This window comes from Arvicanthis niloticus, chromosome 17 (assembly GCF_011762505.2).
Source record: "Arvicanthis niloticus isolate mArvNil1 chromosome 17, mArvNil1.pat.X, whole genome shotgun sequence".
NCBI classification, from domain to species: domain Eukaryota; kingdom Metazoa; phylum Chordata; class Mammalia; order Rodentia; family Muridae; genus Arvicanthis; species Arvicanthis niloticus.
Window position 1 is genome coordinate 52,090,216 of NC_047674.1, and position 16,397 is coordinate 52,106,612.

Sequence of the window (16,397 nt, forward strand, 5' to 3'; positions counted from 1 at the left end):
ATTTTAAATCCAGCCACTTTGCTGAAGTTGTTTATCAGGTTTAGGAGTTATTTGGTGGAGTTTTTGGGGTCACTTAAGTATACAATCATATCATCTGCAAATAGTGATATTTTGACTTCTTCCTTTCCAATTTGTATCTCTTTGACCTCTTTTGTTGTCTAATTGCTCTAGCTAGAACTTCAAGTACCATATTGAATAGATAGGAAGAGAATGGGCAGGCTTATCTAGTCCCTGATTTTAGTGGGATTGCTTCATATTTCTCTCCATTCAGTTTGATGTTGGCTACTGGTTTGCTGTATATTGCTTTTACTATGTTTAGGTATAGGCCTTGAATTCCTTATCTTTCCAAGACTTTTAATACGAAGGGATGTTGAATTTTGTCAAATCCTTTTCCAGCATTTAATGAAATGATCATGTGTTGTTTTTTTTTTAATTTGAGTTTGTTTATGTAGTGGATTACATTGGTGGGTTTCCATATATTGACCCATCCCTGCATCCCTGGAATGAAGCCTACTTGATCATGGTGAATGATTGTTTTGATGTGTTCTCGGATTTGGTTTGTGAGAATTTTATTGAGTATTTTTACATGGATGTTCATAAGGGAAATTGGTCTGAAGTTCTCTTTCTTTGTTGGGTCTTTGTGTGGTTTAGGTATAAGCATAATTGTGGCTTCATAGAGCAAATTGAGTAGTGTTCCTGCTTCCTGCCTCTACTGGCCTCACTCTGATTTAGAATTTTAAGAGCTCAGGATATATCTGGACATGGTTATGGGAACTTAGTGACTTCAGTTACTTCGACAGACAGCATGCCATAATGCCTTCAGTTGCTTCAGAGCTGTTGTTGACTTTTAGAACCTCAGTTACACATGTTAGCCTTCTTCATGCTGTCTGCCCATCTTTCTTCCTTCTAACTGGCCTAGATAAAATATTGTTTTGAGATGAGTGAGGGTTTGGGACTAGCTTTGAGTATATTGGACACTTTGCTTCTCTAAGATGACCCCGGAGTAGTCAAATGGAAAATAATTTTACATCTTTCGTTCCCATCTAAGGCAGATCCTTTTAAAAACACAGTACAGTCCCAAGCCTGACAAGATCCTGTGACATGGTTTTAATACAGTTTAATTGTTTCTGACTTGTTCTTTTACATATCATGATATTCATTTACTTAAAACTTTACCAGTTATTTTCAGTGTTTATTCTAAACCAGGTTTAAGAAACAAAAAATTTAAAACTTTATTGCCTCTGTTTTATTTTCCTGAATTTCTCTTCCTTCTCGGTCCCTGTTTTGATATATGCTTCTTCTCATTCTATATTATGGCTCTTCCCTCATTTGTTGACTTCAGGTGTTCCATGTTTGAAATGAAGATTAAAAAGTCCACATTCAAAGATGAAATTCTCTTTTCTGGTCAGCAAGCCCCCAGTGATACCCCTGTCTTGACCTTCCCAACCCCTTATATTCTTGAGGCTTGAGGCATGGGGAGAGAGAGAGAGAGAGAGAGAGAGAGAGAGAGAGAGAGAGAGAGAGAGAGAGAGAGAAACTCTGTTAATTAAGGTCAAAGTCTACCAATGACCAAATGCCTCTGGGCTTGGCACTATATGGAGGGTTCTTTCTTCTCTGATCTTGTCTGGGGAATTCAAAACCCTCTACCTTTGCAGTGTCACATAGCTTTAGTTAGATTAATATAGATAGATTAACTTCCTTTCTCTTGATAAGAACCCATTCAGCTAGTACCTGAGATTCCTAAAATGCTTCCCCATGCTAATAAGATATTTTGGTACCCTAAGCCTTCAGCCAGTGATCTTTGCCCATCCTGGATGTTCCTACTCCCAGTCCCCCAAATTATATAAGCCTTCTCAGTACTTACTAACAGGGCTTCTGAACTGCCTCACCCCCCTTAGTTATCTCTGGTGTCTGTTCCCATTGCCCTCATAAACCCTATTGGCTGACAGCCCCCAAGGGTAGAGAGAGCCACATATGTATACTATAAAACAATGATAAATTTAAAGAGAAAAGCAATCTTTAGAAACAAGAAATTGAATAAAACAAAATAAAAAAATTGGCATCTACTTGGTAGGAGAAAGGAATGATTCTAACTGACAACAAAACATAATAATCTGTATCATTATGGGCTATACCCTAAAGATAAAAAGAACTAGGAAAAACCTTTAATTCTTCCTGTCATTTTGAGGCTGCTGGCTAGGCATGGCAGCATAAGATACACAGCTGGTGACCAACTATACTGTTCCTTAGACCATGGTACTTGATGTAGATAGAAGGGAACAGAGACACATGACAAGTAAGTTTCAACATGAAGGTCCTATACTGAACTTGGAATTATAACTCTAAGCATATATGTTATCTTCATATGACATTTCCTAGCTCGGCCTAGTAGAAAGGTTTACAAAGAATATCCAGTGAAATACAAAGGACATCTTGAAGTGTGTTGATTGTGATCTTAAACTATTTTGAAGTACTCAGTAAACAGTACCAGGACTCCTTGGAGAAATGCCTGACTCCCTTATCTGAGGCAAGAAATGAACGGGATGAGACTGGAACATCTTGTCATACCAGAAGGCGAGGTGCTCCCTCAAAGACTGTCAGAAGGACTCTGGAGCCAACCTCATTAGACTCCCAACAGTCAAACTTGGGCTGTGTGTACACTAGTAAGATCAAATTGCAATGGAATGGAAGCTATTGAAAATGTCTAATCCATGTGTCTATATAGAGTCTAAAACTATTTGTGATCTCTAGAGAACAATAGGGAAATAGACCATGGAATACACGAAAATAAATACAAGAAGGAGTGCATGAGGCAGTCTTAGCATTGAGATTGAAGGTCACTAATGTTACCAAGAGAGTCAGGCAACAGCATGTGCCTGCTAATTGCAGCATATACCAAGGTTTATGAAAGAACCTTCCCAAATGGACGTTTCCTACAGCCTAACACATAGAACCTGTAGGCAATAGAGGAACTCACCATGTAGCAATGTATACAGTGCAATCAATAAAAATCCGGATTGAGGGAATTCTAAAATACAAATCATGGTTTCACCATCAACACAACACACCACAAGGAAGAGGGAAAAAGAGGAATGGAAAAAAACTGGAGACAGTGTGATAAAAGAGACATGAGAGACACAATAATTTAGATCTTGGTTTAAATAAGCAAAGAGTTACAGAAGGGGGAAGGGAAGGGGAACAGCAGCAGGAGGGGACATGAAGAGGAGGCTCTGTCTTGCAGAGGATGAAAGGATGCTAACACTGTTGGTCCAGGGACACTTCTCAGAGCAGTGGATGCAAGACCAATTTCGATATTGTGTTCTTTTTACTTCCAAATAGATTTGAAACTCTCTCTATTTAAAAGGAAACTTTAGGAGAGCAAGAGAACACAAACAGGGAGCTCACCTTTTGAAAATCCAAGGTGTTAATGGGAACTTCTGTGCTCATTAACAAGACAGATGTGGCAGCTGCTTCCAAGGCTACCTCTGGATTGAAGAGGCATAGCTCTTCTTGCCCCATTGGCAGTAAGCATGTCAGCTCAGCTGTCTCTCCATTAACTAAGTCTCCTGGACCGAGACTACAGAAGAGTATGCTTTCTAAGATGCCTGTGTCATGCTGTGTCCTGCATCTCCCTATGGATCTTGGAAGAACAGTGACTTGGGTGAATTCCAGGAGCTTCTGGCAGCTTCCACTGGAAAGAACCCTCCTGCACAGAGATGTGTCCTATCTCAGCTGTCAGAGATCAGAAGATGCACAAATTTGCATGCTCACAGGCTCACATGCTCACTCCACTGCGAGGATCTCCCTGGGATCCTTAGTTCAGGATGCAGATCTACTGGGCAGGGTTCTTCTGCTCACCTCTAACTGTCCACACATGTGTTTACCTACTTATTTGAACATCTGTTAGGCTATCTCTCAAAGTTCAGGTATTCATTTAAACCCTGGTAAACGTGTACCACAGAAATTAAAAAACCTACAAATCAGATTTTTTTTTTTAAACAGAGAACATTTAGACACTTACCTGCATTCTTCTACTGCTATGAAATATTTTAATTTTATTTTTAAATTTAGTATGCATGCATATGTGTGTGTGCGCATGTGCCTGCATGTTCATGTATGTGTGCATGTGCCTCTGTGTGCATGTGTGTGTGTGTGTGTGTGTGTGTGTGTGAATGTGTATGTATGTGTTATGGGGTGGTGTACTTATCTATGTATGGACACCTGGAAGTCATGGGTTGATATCCAGTATCATCTTCTGTCCCTAACCACCTTACTTTTTGAGGCAAAGTCTCTCATTGAACCTGGAGCTTGTCATTTTCAGTAGATTGGCATCTGCAGTCCTCTGGGATCCCTGTCTTGTTGCCTCCCAATACCTGGGTTACAGATGCATCCTATGGCACCTAGACTTTATGTGGGTGTTGGGATCTGACCTCAGGTCTTCACACTTATGCTGCAAACTCTTTACCCACTGAGCAATCTCTTCCACCCCTCAACTGTAAAATATTAAAAATAAACTCTAAGGTATGGCATGGGATATGAAAATAATATACTTTTATTCTACATGGATGCCAGTTGTATTCAAAACTTTTCTTGGTTTTGGATATACTTTATATTTTAGGTATATTGATGTATCTGCAGAAATATCAATTTCTTTGACCTTTTTACAAATTTTGCCTAGCATTCTCTCTTAGTCACTGTTCTATTGCTGGAAAGAGACACAGTGACCAAGGCCACTCCTAGAAAAGAAGGCATTTAATTGGGGACTTGCTCTCAGTTTCAGAAGTTCCATTCATTATTACCATTGCAAGGAAGCATGGGAGTATGCATGGCACTGGAGCAGTAGATGAGAGCTACATTCTGATCTGCAGGCTGAGAGAGAGAAGTGAGAGAAAAGGAGAGAGAGAGAGGTAGAGAGGGGGAGAGAAGATATACTCCTTATATATTTAAGGATATAAGCATATGTGGGCCAGTTTTCTCATTAACTATTTTATTGACTTTACATCCGGAACCCAGCCATTCCCTCTCCCCCGGTCCTCCTCACATAGCTCCTCCTGTATGCCCCCTCCTCTTCTCCTCTGAGGAGGGGGAGATCTCTTCTGGGTAGCACCTCACCCTGGAACATTAAGTCACTACAGGACTAGGTGCATCCTCTTTCACCGAGGCCAGACAAGACAGCCTACTTAGGTGAATGGGCTCCACAAACAGACAGGAGATACAGGGACAGCCTTCCTTCAGTTGTTGGGAGACCCATATGAAGACCAAGCTACATATATGCTACATATATTGGGAGGGGATCATGAGCCTATGTCCAGCCCATGTTTGCTCTTTGGTTGGTGATTCACTTTCTGGAATCCCCCAAGGATCCAGTTAGTTGACTTCGTCGGTCTTCCTGTAGAGTTCCTATTCCCATTGGTCTCTCATTCTTTCACCAGCTCTTCCATAAGACTCCCCAAAGCTCTGTCTAATCTTTGGCTGTGGGTCTCTGCATCTGTTTTGGTTAGCTGCTGGGTGGTGTTAAGCTAGGCTCCTGTCTGTCTGTAAGCATAACAGAGTACCATTAACAGTGTTTAGGATGATGGGTTCTGGCCATGGGATGGTTCTCAAGTTGGGCCAGTCATTAGTTGGCCAGTCCCCCCAGTCTCTGCTCCATTTTTGTCCTGAATAGTTTGTAGGCAGGCCATATTTTAGGCTGATGGTTTTGTGGGTGGGTTGGTGTCCTTATCCCTCCACTGGGAGTCCTGCCTGGCTACAGGAGGAGGCCACTTCCATATCTAGGAGTCTCAGCTAGAGTCACCCTGAGAAACTTCCTGGGGCCTCTCTGTGAGAAAAAGCCACAGTGGAAACCTGGGGGTAGGGGGCTTTCCACAATGGGTCCCAATGTGATAGATGGTCTAGGTGCACCCCCCAGTCTAAGCCAGGGTGGGCCCGACTTAAATAGGGAGGGAGAAAGAGGAGGGGGCTGGGAAAAGGAATAACTTAATTTAGCTACGCCCCCCCCCCACCTTTAGGTAACTCATGAATATGGAAATCTCTCGAGGCTGAAGCCTGTAGTCACACCCTCTCTAGCCAAACGTGACTGCAAGGTGCAGATCGAATGGAGATCATGCCACATGTCAGGAGCCTGGATTCTGGGAGCGCGGTGGAATAGATGCCCGTCCCTCACAGGCAATGGACACCTGTTGGGTCTCCGGGCCATTTCCAGCCAGTGCTTTGACCAAAACCAGATGTCCTATCATGGTCCTACACCTCTTCCCCTCCCCCCCCCATCTCAGGTCTTATATATGTTTCACCTCTGCCTACTTGCAGATTTCCATTTTTCTCCCCTGCTCTCCCTACATCTGATCTCCTCACCCTTTTCTCCTCCACTCCCCTTTTCCTCTCACACCCAGTTGTCTCCCTCCATCCACCTTTAATGAGTATTTTATTTCCCCTTTTGGTCAGATCTAAGTATCCTCCCTTGAGCCCTCCTTGTTATTTGGCTTCTTTGGGTCTGTGAATAGTAGTGTGTTTAATCTTGTAGTTTATGGCAAATATCCACTTGTAAATGAGTACATACCATACATGTCCTTTGGGGTCTGGGTACCTCACTCAGGATGATATTTTCTATTTCCATCCATTTGCTGGTAAATTTCATGATGTCCTTGTCTTTAATAGCTGAGTAGTGTTCCATTGTGTAAATAAACCACTTTTTAAAAAATCTATCCTTTAGTTGAATGGCATCTGGGTTGATTCCAGTTCCTGGCTATTACAAATAAAGATTCTATGAGCATCGTAGAACAAGTGGACTAGTGTAGCATCTTTTGGGTATATGCCCAGAAATTGTATAGCTGGGTCTTGAGGTAGAACTATTCTCATTGTTTTTTTTAAGAAAATGCCTAATTGAATTCTAGAGTGGTTATACAAGTTTGCACTCCTACCAGTAATGGAGGAGTGTTCCTCTTTGTCTACATCCAATCCAGCATGTGCTGTCCCTTGAGTTTTTGATCTTAGCCATTCTGACAGGTATAAAGTGGAATCTCAGAGTCATTTTGGTTTTCATTTCATGGGGCCATTCTTATTCAAACCACCACAAATCCCATGGCTGACCATGTAAACACTAGGGCACTCTCAAAGTTTTGCAGCATCAGACTCTGTCTTCTCTATTTACTTCAAATCTAACTTTCCATAAGGCTAAGCCATGTCTTATTCTTTCCTTTTCCTGTGGGTATTTCCAGTCAGATGTCTCTGAGCTGGAGAACTCACCTCACTTCCCAGTCTGCTGTAGTCTTGCCAGTATGTGGATGTTAGAGAACAGACATGATTTAGTTGGTACCCATTTTTTATCCTAACCTGGCATTTAACTAACATTCAGCATCCATCCCTCTTCCTTCAATGCTCACTCGGACCACTTCACTGTCATTACTACTGCTTTGTATAAGCATCTCTCTGTTGTATTTTAAGCCGCTAGATGATGAAGAAACTTGCTTTTTTTTTTTTTTTTATCTTTGAGAACATCTGGTACAGAATATTTAACAAAGTCATCCTCAGAAAGTGTTTTTTGAGTTCTGTGAATACATGATGGCATATTTCCTACAATGTCTAACAACATGGAATCACACACACAGATACACACACACAGATACACACACACAGATACACACACACACACACACACACACACACACAGAGAGAGGGAGAGGGAGAGGGAGAGGGAGAGGGAGAGGGAGAGGGAGAGGGAGAGGGAGAGGGAGAGGGAGAGGGAGAGGGAGAGGGAGAGAGAGAGAGAGAGAGAGAGAGAGAGAGAGAGAGAGAAGAGAGCATTTCATCTTTCCCAATATCCTCTTGTAGAAGAATTACCTTTAGTGTGGAAAATGCCCAACTAAAAGGAATTCTGGCATTCACAGGTAATCCAATGTAGACCAATCACAAAATGTAAAACGCCGTATCCACCTTTCTCATCTGTGGGTAAAATTGGGATATTTTATCTAATCATGTACTGGAAATAAACCAGTCTGTTCTAAACCATGATACTCTGCCGGCCACTGGAAAGGCAGCTGACTTTCTATTTGGGATAAATCCTGTGGGGTGTTGATGTATTCTCTTGAGACCCTTGCAATTAATGATGCAGATTAAACCCGCCTTAGATTTTTTTTTTCTTCACACACTCCTACTGTGAAGAAGACAAAAGGCTATTCCCACTTGATTGATTTAGTCATTAGACATGTAATGTCCTCTGTGCCAGCCACTCTGCAAAGCACAAGATAGCCACAGCCCTGCCCTTCAGGGATTCACAATCAGGACAAAGAGAAAGCAAGGGTAAGTGTCCCTTCAGAGTCTCAGGCAAAGCAGAGCCGGAAGGCTGTGACAATGATCCACATGAGTGAATTTGCCCATTAGACCCTGCCATCTGTCCCTGGATGCCACACCTACCGCAACCCCTTTCCACTGACTGCCTTCGGCCTGAATGACCTTGGGGGCAGCATGGAATGCTGAGCAGAGGCGGGTGCTTTTGAGTTCCTGGTCTGCACTTACTGTTCTTCAAATAGAATTTACACAAACCTCTAATTTTCCCCTCTTCCCCAGCAGCCTAACTAAATGACTGACGACCAGCTCTTTACTCCCAACTAATGGATTTCTCTTCAGCCTATGTCTGCATGTATTCGGGTGCCCAGGACATGTGAGGCTGTGCTTGACATGGAGCAAATTAGCAGAGCCCAGGCAAGCTGCCAAATGCCCCCAACTTCCTGCTTATGGTCCCGGGCAGAAAACTGTTAAACCTTAACCTAGGAAGGCTCCTGTGTCCAACAACTCTCACCCTTCCTAGCAAAGTGGAACCTCTGCTGTCAGAAACACCCACCCCAAGCCCCCCTCCCCACATACTGCTTTTTGCAGACATAAGCTGAAAAGGCACCAGTGACTCAGTTCCTCACGAACGCTGCCTGAATTGATTTAGTCCGAGTTCAGATTTAGCACGTAATCATGTTCAATTTGCTTTACTGCACTGCCTAGAGATAACAGTCTCTCTCTCTCTCTCTCTCTCTCTCTCTCTCTCTCTCTCTCTCTCTCTCTGTGTGTGTGTGTGTGTGTGTGTGTGTGTAGGGAGCAGCTTCGGCTTGTGTCAGCCTCTGTGATGATGTCATTGGCATGAGAGAGAGAGAGAGAGAGAGAGAGAGAGAGAGAGAGAGAGCCAGAGCCGGTCGCCCTTCTTTACTCTGCTGTTCTGCTTCAGACGCTGCTTGCAGCGGGAGCAGGCTCCAGGTGCCTGAGTCTCCAACCACACTGCACACCCCCCCCCCCCCAGGAGCAGGGCCATTCCAGGACAGTATCCATCCAGAGAAGTCTCTTCACTCTCAACTCTGAGGCTGCCTAACTCTTCACAGAGAATTCCGAAGAGGGGAATGCCAGCCCCTAGCATGGACTGTGATGTTTCCACTCTGGTCGCCTGCGTGGTGGATGTGGAGGTCTTTACCAATCAGGAGGTTAAGGTATGCAGCTACAGTGTCCGTTTTCATTGTCGCTGTTCTGGGGGCTACTTGGCAGAGCTTTTTCTAGGGTAGGGGAACTATGACTTGGGTTAATCACTGGCAGTTTTATTGTTTGTACCACGAAGACAAGTGAAAGCGCATGGTGATGCAAGCTGGAGTAAGTTAGAAGAGACCAGCGTGCTATGTTAGAATGTGATTGGATATCGCTCGGTTGGTTTATTCTCTTCTTCTGTATTAAGTGATCTGTGGTCACCTCTTTCCTGGGAGACATGTTTTCCTATTCTCTTTACAGTATCTCTGTCAAGCTGGGTGATTTGTAGGTCCTGAGTACCTGAGAGGGGGTTTCAATCATTGATTAATGGGAGAATGCACACACAGTCACCAGGACATTGAGGATGTCCTGACAATAGGACAATACCCACTCACGACATGTCACCTACACGCCCTGGGATGTGGTCCTTGGACTGAACAAAAGCTGTTCTGGTGCAGTGTCCATCTCCAGGGTGTAGAAGTCTGAAGTCTGAAGTCGGAGAGCAGTGTTTAAAGTTGCTTTTGTCAGGTGCAAAACGAGCCGTTTCCCCGCACTGCATTCCTCGTCCGTGAGGAAAGTTCATGCAGAAATCCATCTTTCCATCCTAAGGCTCAGAGTCACACACACTAGCCCTGGCTGTGCAGCAGTTTTGTCTGTTGTGGGCAAGAGTTCTCTCATCACCATGATTCTCTTGGGGATTTTTTTTTTCAGTTTGGTTTTCTATTATGAAAAAAAAATTCCGTGCTTGTAAAATAAGAATCTTTCCTTCTCAGGTTCTGACAAAGGACTAGCCAAGCTTATTTAGAAACAGAGGGGTAAAGGGGAAGAAGAGGGGGGAGGGATAAAGAGAGGGAGGGAAGGAGAGTAAGAGAGAGTGTGTGAGAGACAGAGAGAGAGAGATAGAGAGAGAGGGAAAGAGAGAGAGAGAGGGAGAGAGGGGGAGGGAGGGGGAGGGAGAGAGAGAGGGGACACAGTAGCTTGTACTGAAGCAGGAGGAAGAAAGGGAAGATTATGCTAACAGTCAAGGGCCATCAACCTTCTAACCCTTACTACTGAAGCCCTGAATTCTTTAATACTTCGAGCGCAGGTGACATGCTGGAGTCTCACAGGTAGAGATTAATATGTCACCTGACCCACACATGATTGTACCACTCAAGGCCGCAGTTCCACACACTCTTTTGGAATGAGATCAGTCTTCTTTCTGGTTTGCTATTCTTCAAATCTGAAGCATGTGTCTCTGTCCCTACTAATTCTTATTCTTGTGTAAGTTCAACTCTGTACCACCTGTCATAGGAAGGGTTGACAAACTCAAACAGAAATGTCTAGGGTTGCCTGTCATTGTCTCTTGAAGGGAAATGTGTGTGAGAGACCCAATTCCTCCAGTTTTATCTGGCATGAGTACTCTAAGAAGACAGAGGTCACAAAAAACACTCCAGGTTAAGGTTAGAAGTAGCTTAAAATCCACTGTGGGTTACTAGCTAGAGACACCCTCCAGCACTGCTGGGTCAGCATGCAAAGTAAAACTCCACACACACCCCCACCCGTCCTCACGAGGCTTTATTTGTTTGTTTGTTGTTTTTGTCTTGACTATATCCTATCCCAGAAATCTCACAAGCTACTTTCAACTCTTTGAAGCTCATACATAAAAGCAATTGTGAAGAAAATATTTACTTATTAGAGACCTGTAATAAATCAGATACTATACTTATCTATATGAGAGGGATTTCAAATATGCACACATATACTGCATGTCTCTATGATGGGGAAGTAAAATAACCACACATTCAGTATTTCCTAGAGACAGCATCCTATGAAGTTAAAGAGATACTGAGTTCTTAAGGGCTGGCTGAATTAAAGCAGTTAGGGTGGTTTCCTGGAGGGGCTGGCAGGTTATCCCATCCTCTAGTCGAGTGACTCAATTCGTTTGACTGCAACTTATTGTCTGTGGTATCAGAGGGGAGATGGTCAGAATGGATGACCACAAAGCAGACCAGGCTTTCTTCAGAGCCATGGAGTTTGAAGACACAGATTGCATGCTCTTTCCACCAATATCTCTGAGTCACATGGTTTTGTTTATTGTGTAGAAGGTCCTGATTTTATGTCTTAGTTTTCTCCTCTGGAATGTGGAGACATTCTTTCTCCCCACCCCCATATTGGCTTGTTTAGAAAAATAAGGAATTGTACAAACATGAAAGAATTGAATACAGTACTTATATCCAGTGATCATTAAATGTCAACTGTCTCTGTCATCATGACCATCATTTCCAGCATTCTCTGAAGGACAAGGAACTCTAATAAACAAACAAAGAGATCCAGCTCCAACATTGGATACAGGGATAATTCAGAACAAAGAGTGTGCTTCCCCTCCCACTCTCAGTGAGACACACATAAACACACATACCACCACCATCAAGAAAACATGGGTTGCTATTTCAGACATGTGGTCACTTAATTGGTAACAGTGACAGCCTCATCAAGTCAAGGTCTATATTATGTTTATCTTTTTAAAAAAGAGGGAAATCAAATAAAAATGAGACTTATTAAAAAATCTATGATATCATCACTATGACTTATTAGATACTGTCTTAGGAAATTCAAATATAAAATTTCAGGTGCCAAAATTTGCCCACATTTAATATCCATACTTAGGTGCTAACGATAGATAATAATAGAGTTGGGAATTCCATTCTTCAAAGCCTTTAATACCTGATGCCATTGGGACTGGAAGGGTAGCTCAGCAGGTAGAGTGTTCTGCTCTCATAGTGCACCAGTTCCCAGCAACCACATTGGGTTGGATGTTGCCCACATCACAACCTCTTGTAACTCCAATTCCAAGCAATTCTGCTCCCGTCTACTTGGATACCTGTACTCATATACACATGTGCACATGCATACACACACATTTTACACACACACACACACACACACACACACACACACACACACACACAGAGTCAAAAATAAAATAAACACAAGCTAGGAGAGATGATTCAGTAGTTAATAAATGGCAGTTCTCCCCTCATCCCCCCAACCCCTTCTTACACACAATTACAGATAAAATAAATACAGGCTGGAGAGATGGTTCAGTTCAATTCCCAATATTCACATGGCAGCTCACAAATGTCCATAATTCTAGTTTCAGGGCACCCATCATCCTCTTTTGTCCTGTCTGGGTACCTAACACATGTCTAGTGCACAGACATACCTGCAGGCAAAACTATCATGCACATAAAGTAATACAATAATTTTTGAAAATAATATAAGCGTATTTGATGTCAGTGACAACAGAGGTCTGCATCCAGGTTGCCTGACCATACGTGGACTTTTTCATGTTTTTGTAGCTGTCCCTTTCTCTACAGAATCCCTATAGGAAAACTGCCACTTTAAGGAGATGCAACCCCTGGGCATTCTTTGCAAGTACGGTGGTTTCTGTGAGAGAAGGGTAGCCTGTGCACATACTCTCTCTCATGGTGACTTAGCAAGCCACTCCTGCCTGGGTTTTAGCTGGGTGCAAAGGAGACCATTCCGAATTCAATCCTCTAAAGTTTTTCAAAGCAGCTAGAATAACATTAAAGAAGAAACTTGAGCCTCTGGTCATCAGCCTTATTCGTTCTCTTCTTTAGAAATCTCATCAATGGTGGGCTTGGGAACTTGGCTATTCATTTAATAGCACAAGAACATGAATAAAGGTCTAAAAGTTAAAAGTCATTACTAAAGAGAAGATGCTATGATAAATTGGTATGTGTGTACATGTGTGTATGGGGCTGTGGTTGCCTCAAATATTCTTATATTTCTGAAAATAGTCATGACACTTTATCAGCAGCCAAAACTCTTTTTTAAAAGTGGAAAGGGTAATAATTAAATTTACTGTTCACTGTCTTTTTGATTCTTAAGCTGGATTGAACATGGCTAACTTTGAAAGGCTTTAAAAAAATACTGATGAGATCCAGGTCCTGTGCCCGGAACATTGTATATGTTAGGTATGAATGGAACCCAAATATAGACCATCATATTAAGTCAGTATCTTGTCTCTTCTTGTCATAAATTGGTACATCAAGGTCAGCCAGCAGTTACCACTACTGGAGTGCTTTGATCTACATCCCGCAAGCTAAGACGTAAACTATGCAATTTTCAATCTTCAAGCTTCAGAGATGCCAAGGCTTGCCCCAAACTGTTTGGTCAGGTCAGCACATCTGGAGTTTATTTGCTTCTTCTGAACAGAGACAGTAAATACTCCTCTAAAAACACTGCTAGAAGCTGTGGGTGGGCAGCATTCTCAAAGCTTTGGTGATTCCCTATAGTGTTCTTCTCTCCCAGGGAGTGGGGAAGGGAAGGGATGCCTTCTCTTTAGGATAGGGGGTTTCTGAATCTTCCCTATACACCCACTCCTGCCTCTGTAGACATCTGTATTGAAGTCAGAAATCTCACAGATCTTCCATTTACTAAGTAAAGCAAAAAAAAAAAAAAAAAGTATGATGAGTGTTATAGGAAGTACAGAACTTTTAAAAGGCTTTTAGACCTAGAGCATTTTCTTTGCCTGTTCATTTAAGAACTTGTGGATAAATTGTTACCTCCCAGACAGTGCTCTTAGCAGTAAGAGATGGGCAAGGCAGTCCCTGTCTTCAGAGTTCACATTCTCATGTGGGAGGCAGACAGTAAATTAGTTTTGTGAAGAATGAACAGCAATGGGAAAAAAATAGGTGCTATTGAATCCATAGACAATGGAAGCTTCTCTAGGGAGATGGCACTGTACTGTCATTAAAAGAAGTTTCTCAGAAGGTCATGTATATATCTTAGACAAAATCATTTCAGGTAGAGAGAATGGGAGGTTTTATTTAAAAAAGCAGTTTCATCTGTTGCTTTCATCCAGCCTACATTTAACCTCTTAGCATTCTTCATCAGGGCCCCACAGAAGTGTGTTTATGTACATGTCTGAGTGCACATCTGTGCACTACATGTGTGCAGGAGCTCATAGAGATCAGAGGAGGTGTCAAATCCCCTGGCATTGGAATTATAAACAGTTATGAGCCAGCATTTTGGTGCTGGGAATGGAAGCCAGGTCTTCTAGAAGAATAGCAAGCACTTTGAACCAGTGAACCATCTCTCCAGCCCCTATAATAATTCCGTAGATATGATTAAAATCTAAAAATGCCAAGGCCTTTTTCTTTCTTATTCTATTGTTATTTTGTACAAACAAGTAATAATTATGGGTATTTATGTAGTATCATAACATGTATTTATATTATCAAATACTCAATTCAGGTTCCCTGGCATATCCATCCTGTTATATATTAATCCTTTATTCATAAAAAATATTCAGATTTTTGTGTGCTAGATATTTCAAGATATACAATACCATATGTTCAAGGGATCATACGTGCCTGTCTTCTCTAACTGTAAGGTAGGGTGTACTGGCCATTCTCTCTCCATGTTTCCCATGAGACCTCAGGTAACTAACTGCTTTTCCACCAAGAGCTCCTGAGCCTTCATGAGATAACCTGATTTTGGGTGCTAGATATTTCAAGATATACAATACCATATGTTCAAGGGATCATACGTGCCTGTCTTCTCTAACTGTAAGGTAGGGTGTACTGGCCATTCTCTCTCCATGTTTCCCATGAGACCTCAGGTAACTAACTACTTTTCCACCAAGAGCTCCTGAGCCTTCATGAGATAACCTGATTTTGGTTCCATGAATATGCATGTTTGTTTGTGTGATGGCTGTCTTCTGTGTCACTTACTCTGTTTAACAGAATGCCCTCTAAGGACATCTGCATTGGCATCCACAATTACATCTTAAGGTCACTCATGAGTCTTACGTTCTCTTCTCTGCTTTTGAGCATTTCCTGGTATCTTCCCAACCCAGGTAACCTCTTAACTGTCCTAGGTGATCTATAATCATGCTGACAAAGAAAGACTGTATTGTGCAATCTTGTTTCTTTCCCTACAAGAGTACAGGTGACTGACTCAAAGTCTGTGTCATGCTGTTGAGTGGGTTATGGACGAGACCAGCGCTCTGCAGCCTCTTAGCACAATGCGATCTCTTCAGTTGTTTGAACCACTGGGGATTTCAACTGACTTGCATTGTCTAGTGAAAGCAGAATAATACGGAAGACTGACTCAAATGAGCACATGGGTGTAGGGTATCAGGAGCTGCCTTGAAGAGAAACTGGTGGGCGTTTGTTAGAGCTGGTGGGGCTCAACTTCTGAAGCTTTCAGTAAGGGTCTGTGTGTGACCATTACGGTTCTGCAAACCACTGCAGCTCTTGGAGAATCATCAAAACCCCTGCATCTGCATGGTAGCTTAGCCCAGTTTGTACTGTATGCAGCTTACCTGTAAAACATTGAAAACTCTAGAGAGCTGTTCATAGGAAATCCTTAGTAGCCAAAAGGTGTAACTAAGCAATGGTGGTATTGTCAATTGGTGTTTTGCTACACATATCTTTGACCTACTTAAGTTTATGAAAACTAGAAGTGTGTGTCTGTGAGTGAATGGTATCATGTGTATAAGAGATAAACTATGAATTATATGGACTAGAATTGATACCATTTTGGAATAAGTTAAAAATTATGAATAAACTCAAAATTTCAGTACAAAGCTTTTCTTTTGCCCCCAAACAATATGACAAACAAGGAGAAGATAGTTTAGTGTGAATGACAGATGACCCTGAGAAGGTTTCAGGTGGATTTCTCAGCCACCTGTCACTTCAGAGACAGACAAAGCACACTGTTATAACTAATGACATTGGTAGGCTGAAGCATCAACCACAGACTTGCTTATCTATTTCAAGATCTTTTTCACTCTTGGAAATTGAGACATTGACTGTAGTTGATACCTATAACTCAAGAGTCAGAGGTACCAACAGAATGAAACATGATGTCTTCACTATAAGTATTCTTTT

The 16,397-nt window shown here is 42.2% G+C and overlaps 1 protein-coding gene across 3 annotated transcripts in view; it reads left to right on the forward strand.

Annotated features, from left to right (window-relative positions):
• The window catches only part of Rcan2 (regulator of calcineurin 2), a 219,971-nt gene that overhangs the window by 126,489 nt on the left and 77,085 nt on the right, over positions 1-16,397 (forward strand). The window contains exon 1 of one of the 3 annotated variants that reach the window (XM_034521637.2): positions 9,153-9,464. The exons of the other annotated variants lie outside the window; for them this stretch is intronic. Within the exon in view, the coding sequence (XP_034377528.1) occupies positions 9,378-9,464 (87 nt within the window). The 5' untranslated portion in view covers positions 9,153-9,377. Of the gene's footprint in view, positions 1-9,152; positions 9,465-16,397 lie in introns of those variants that run through there. 3 annotated transcript variants of the gene reach the window in all.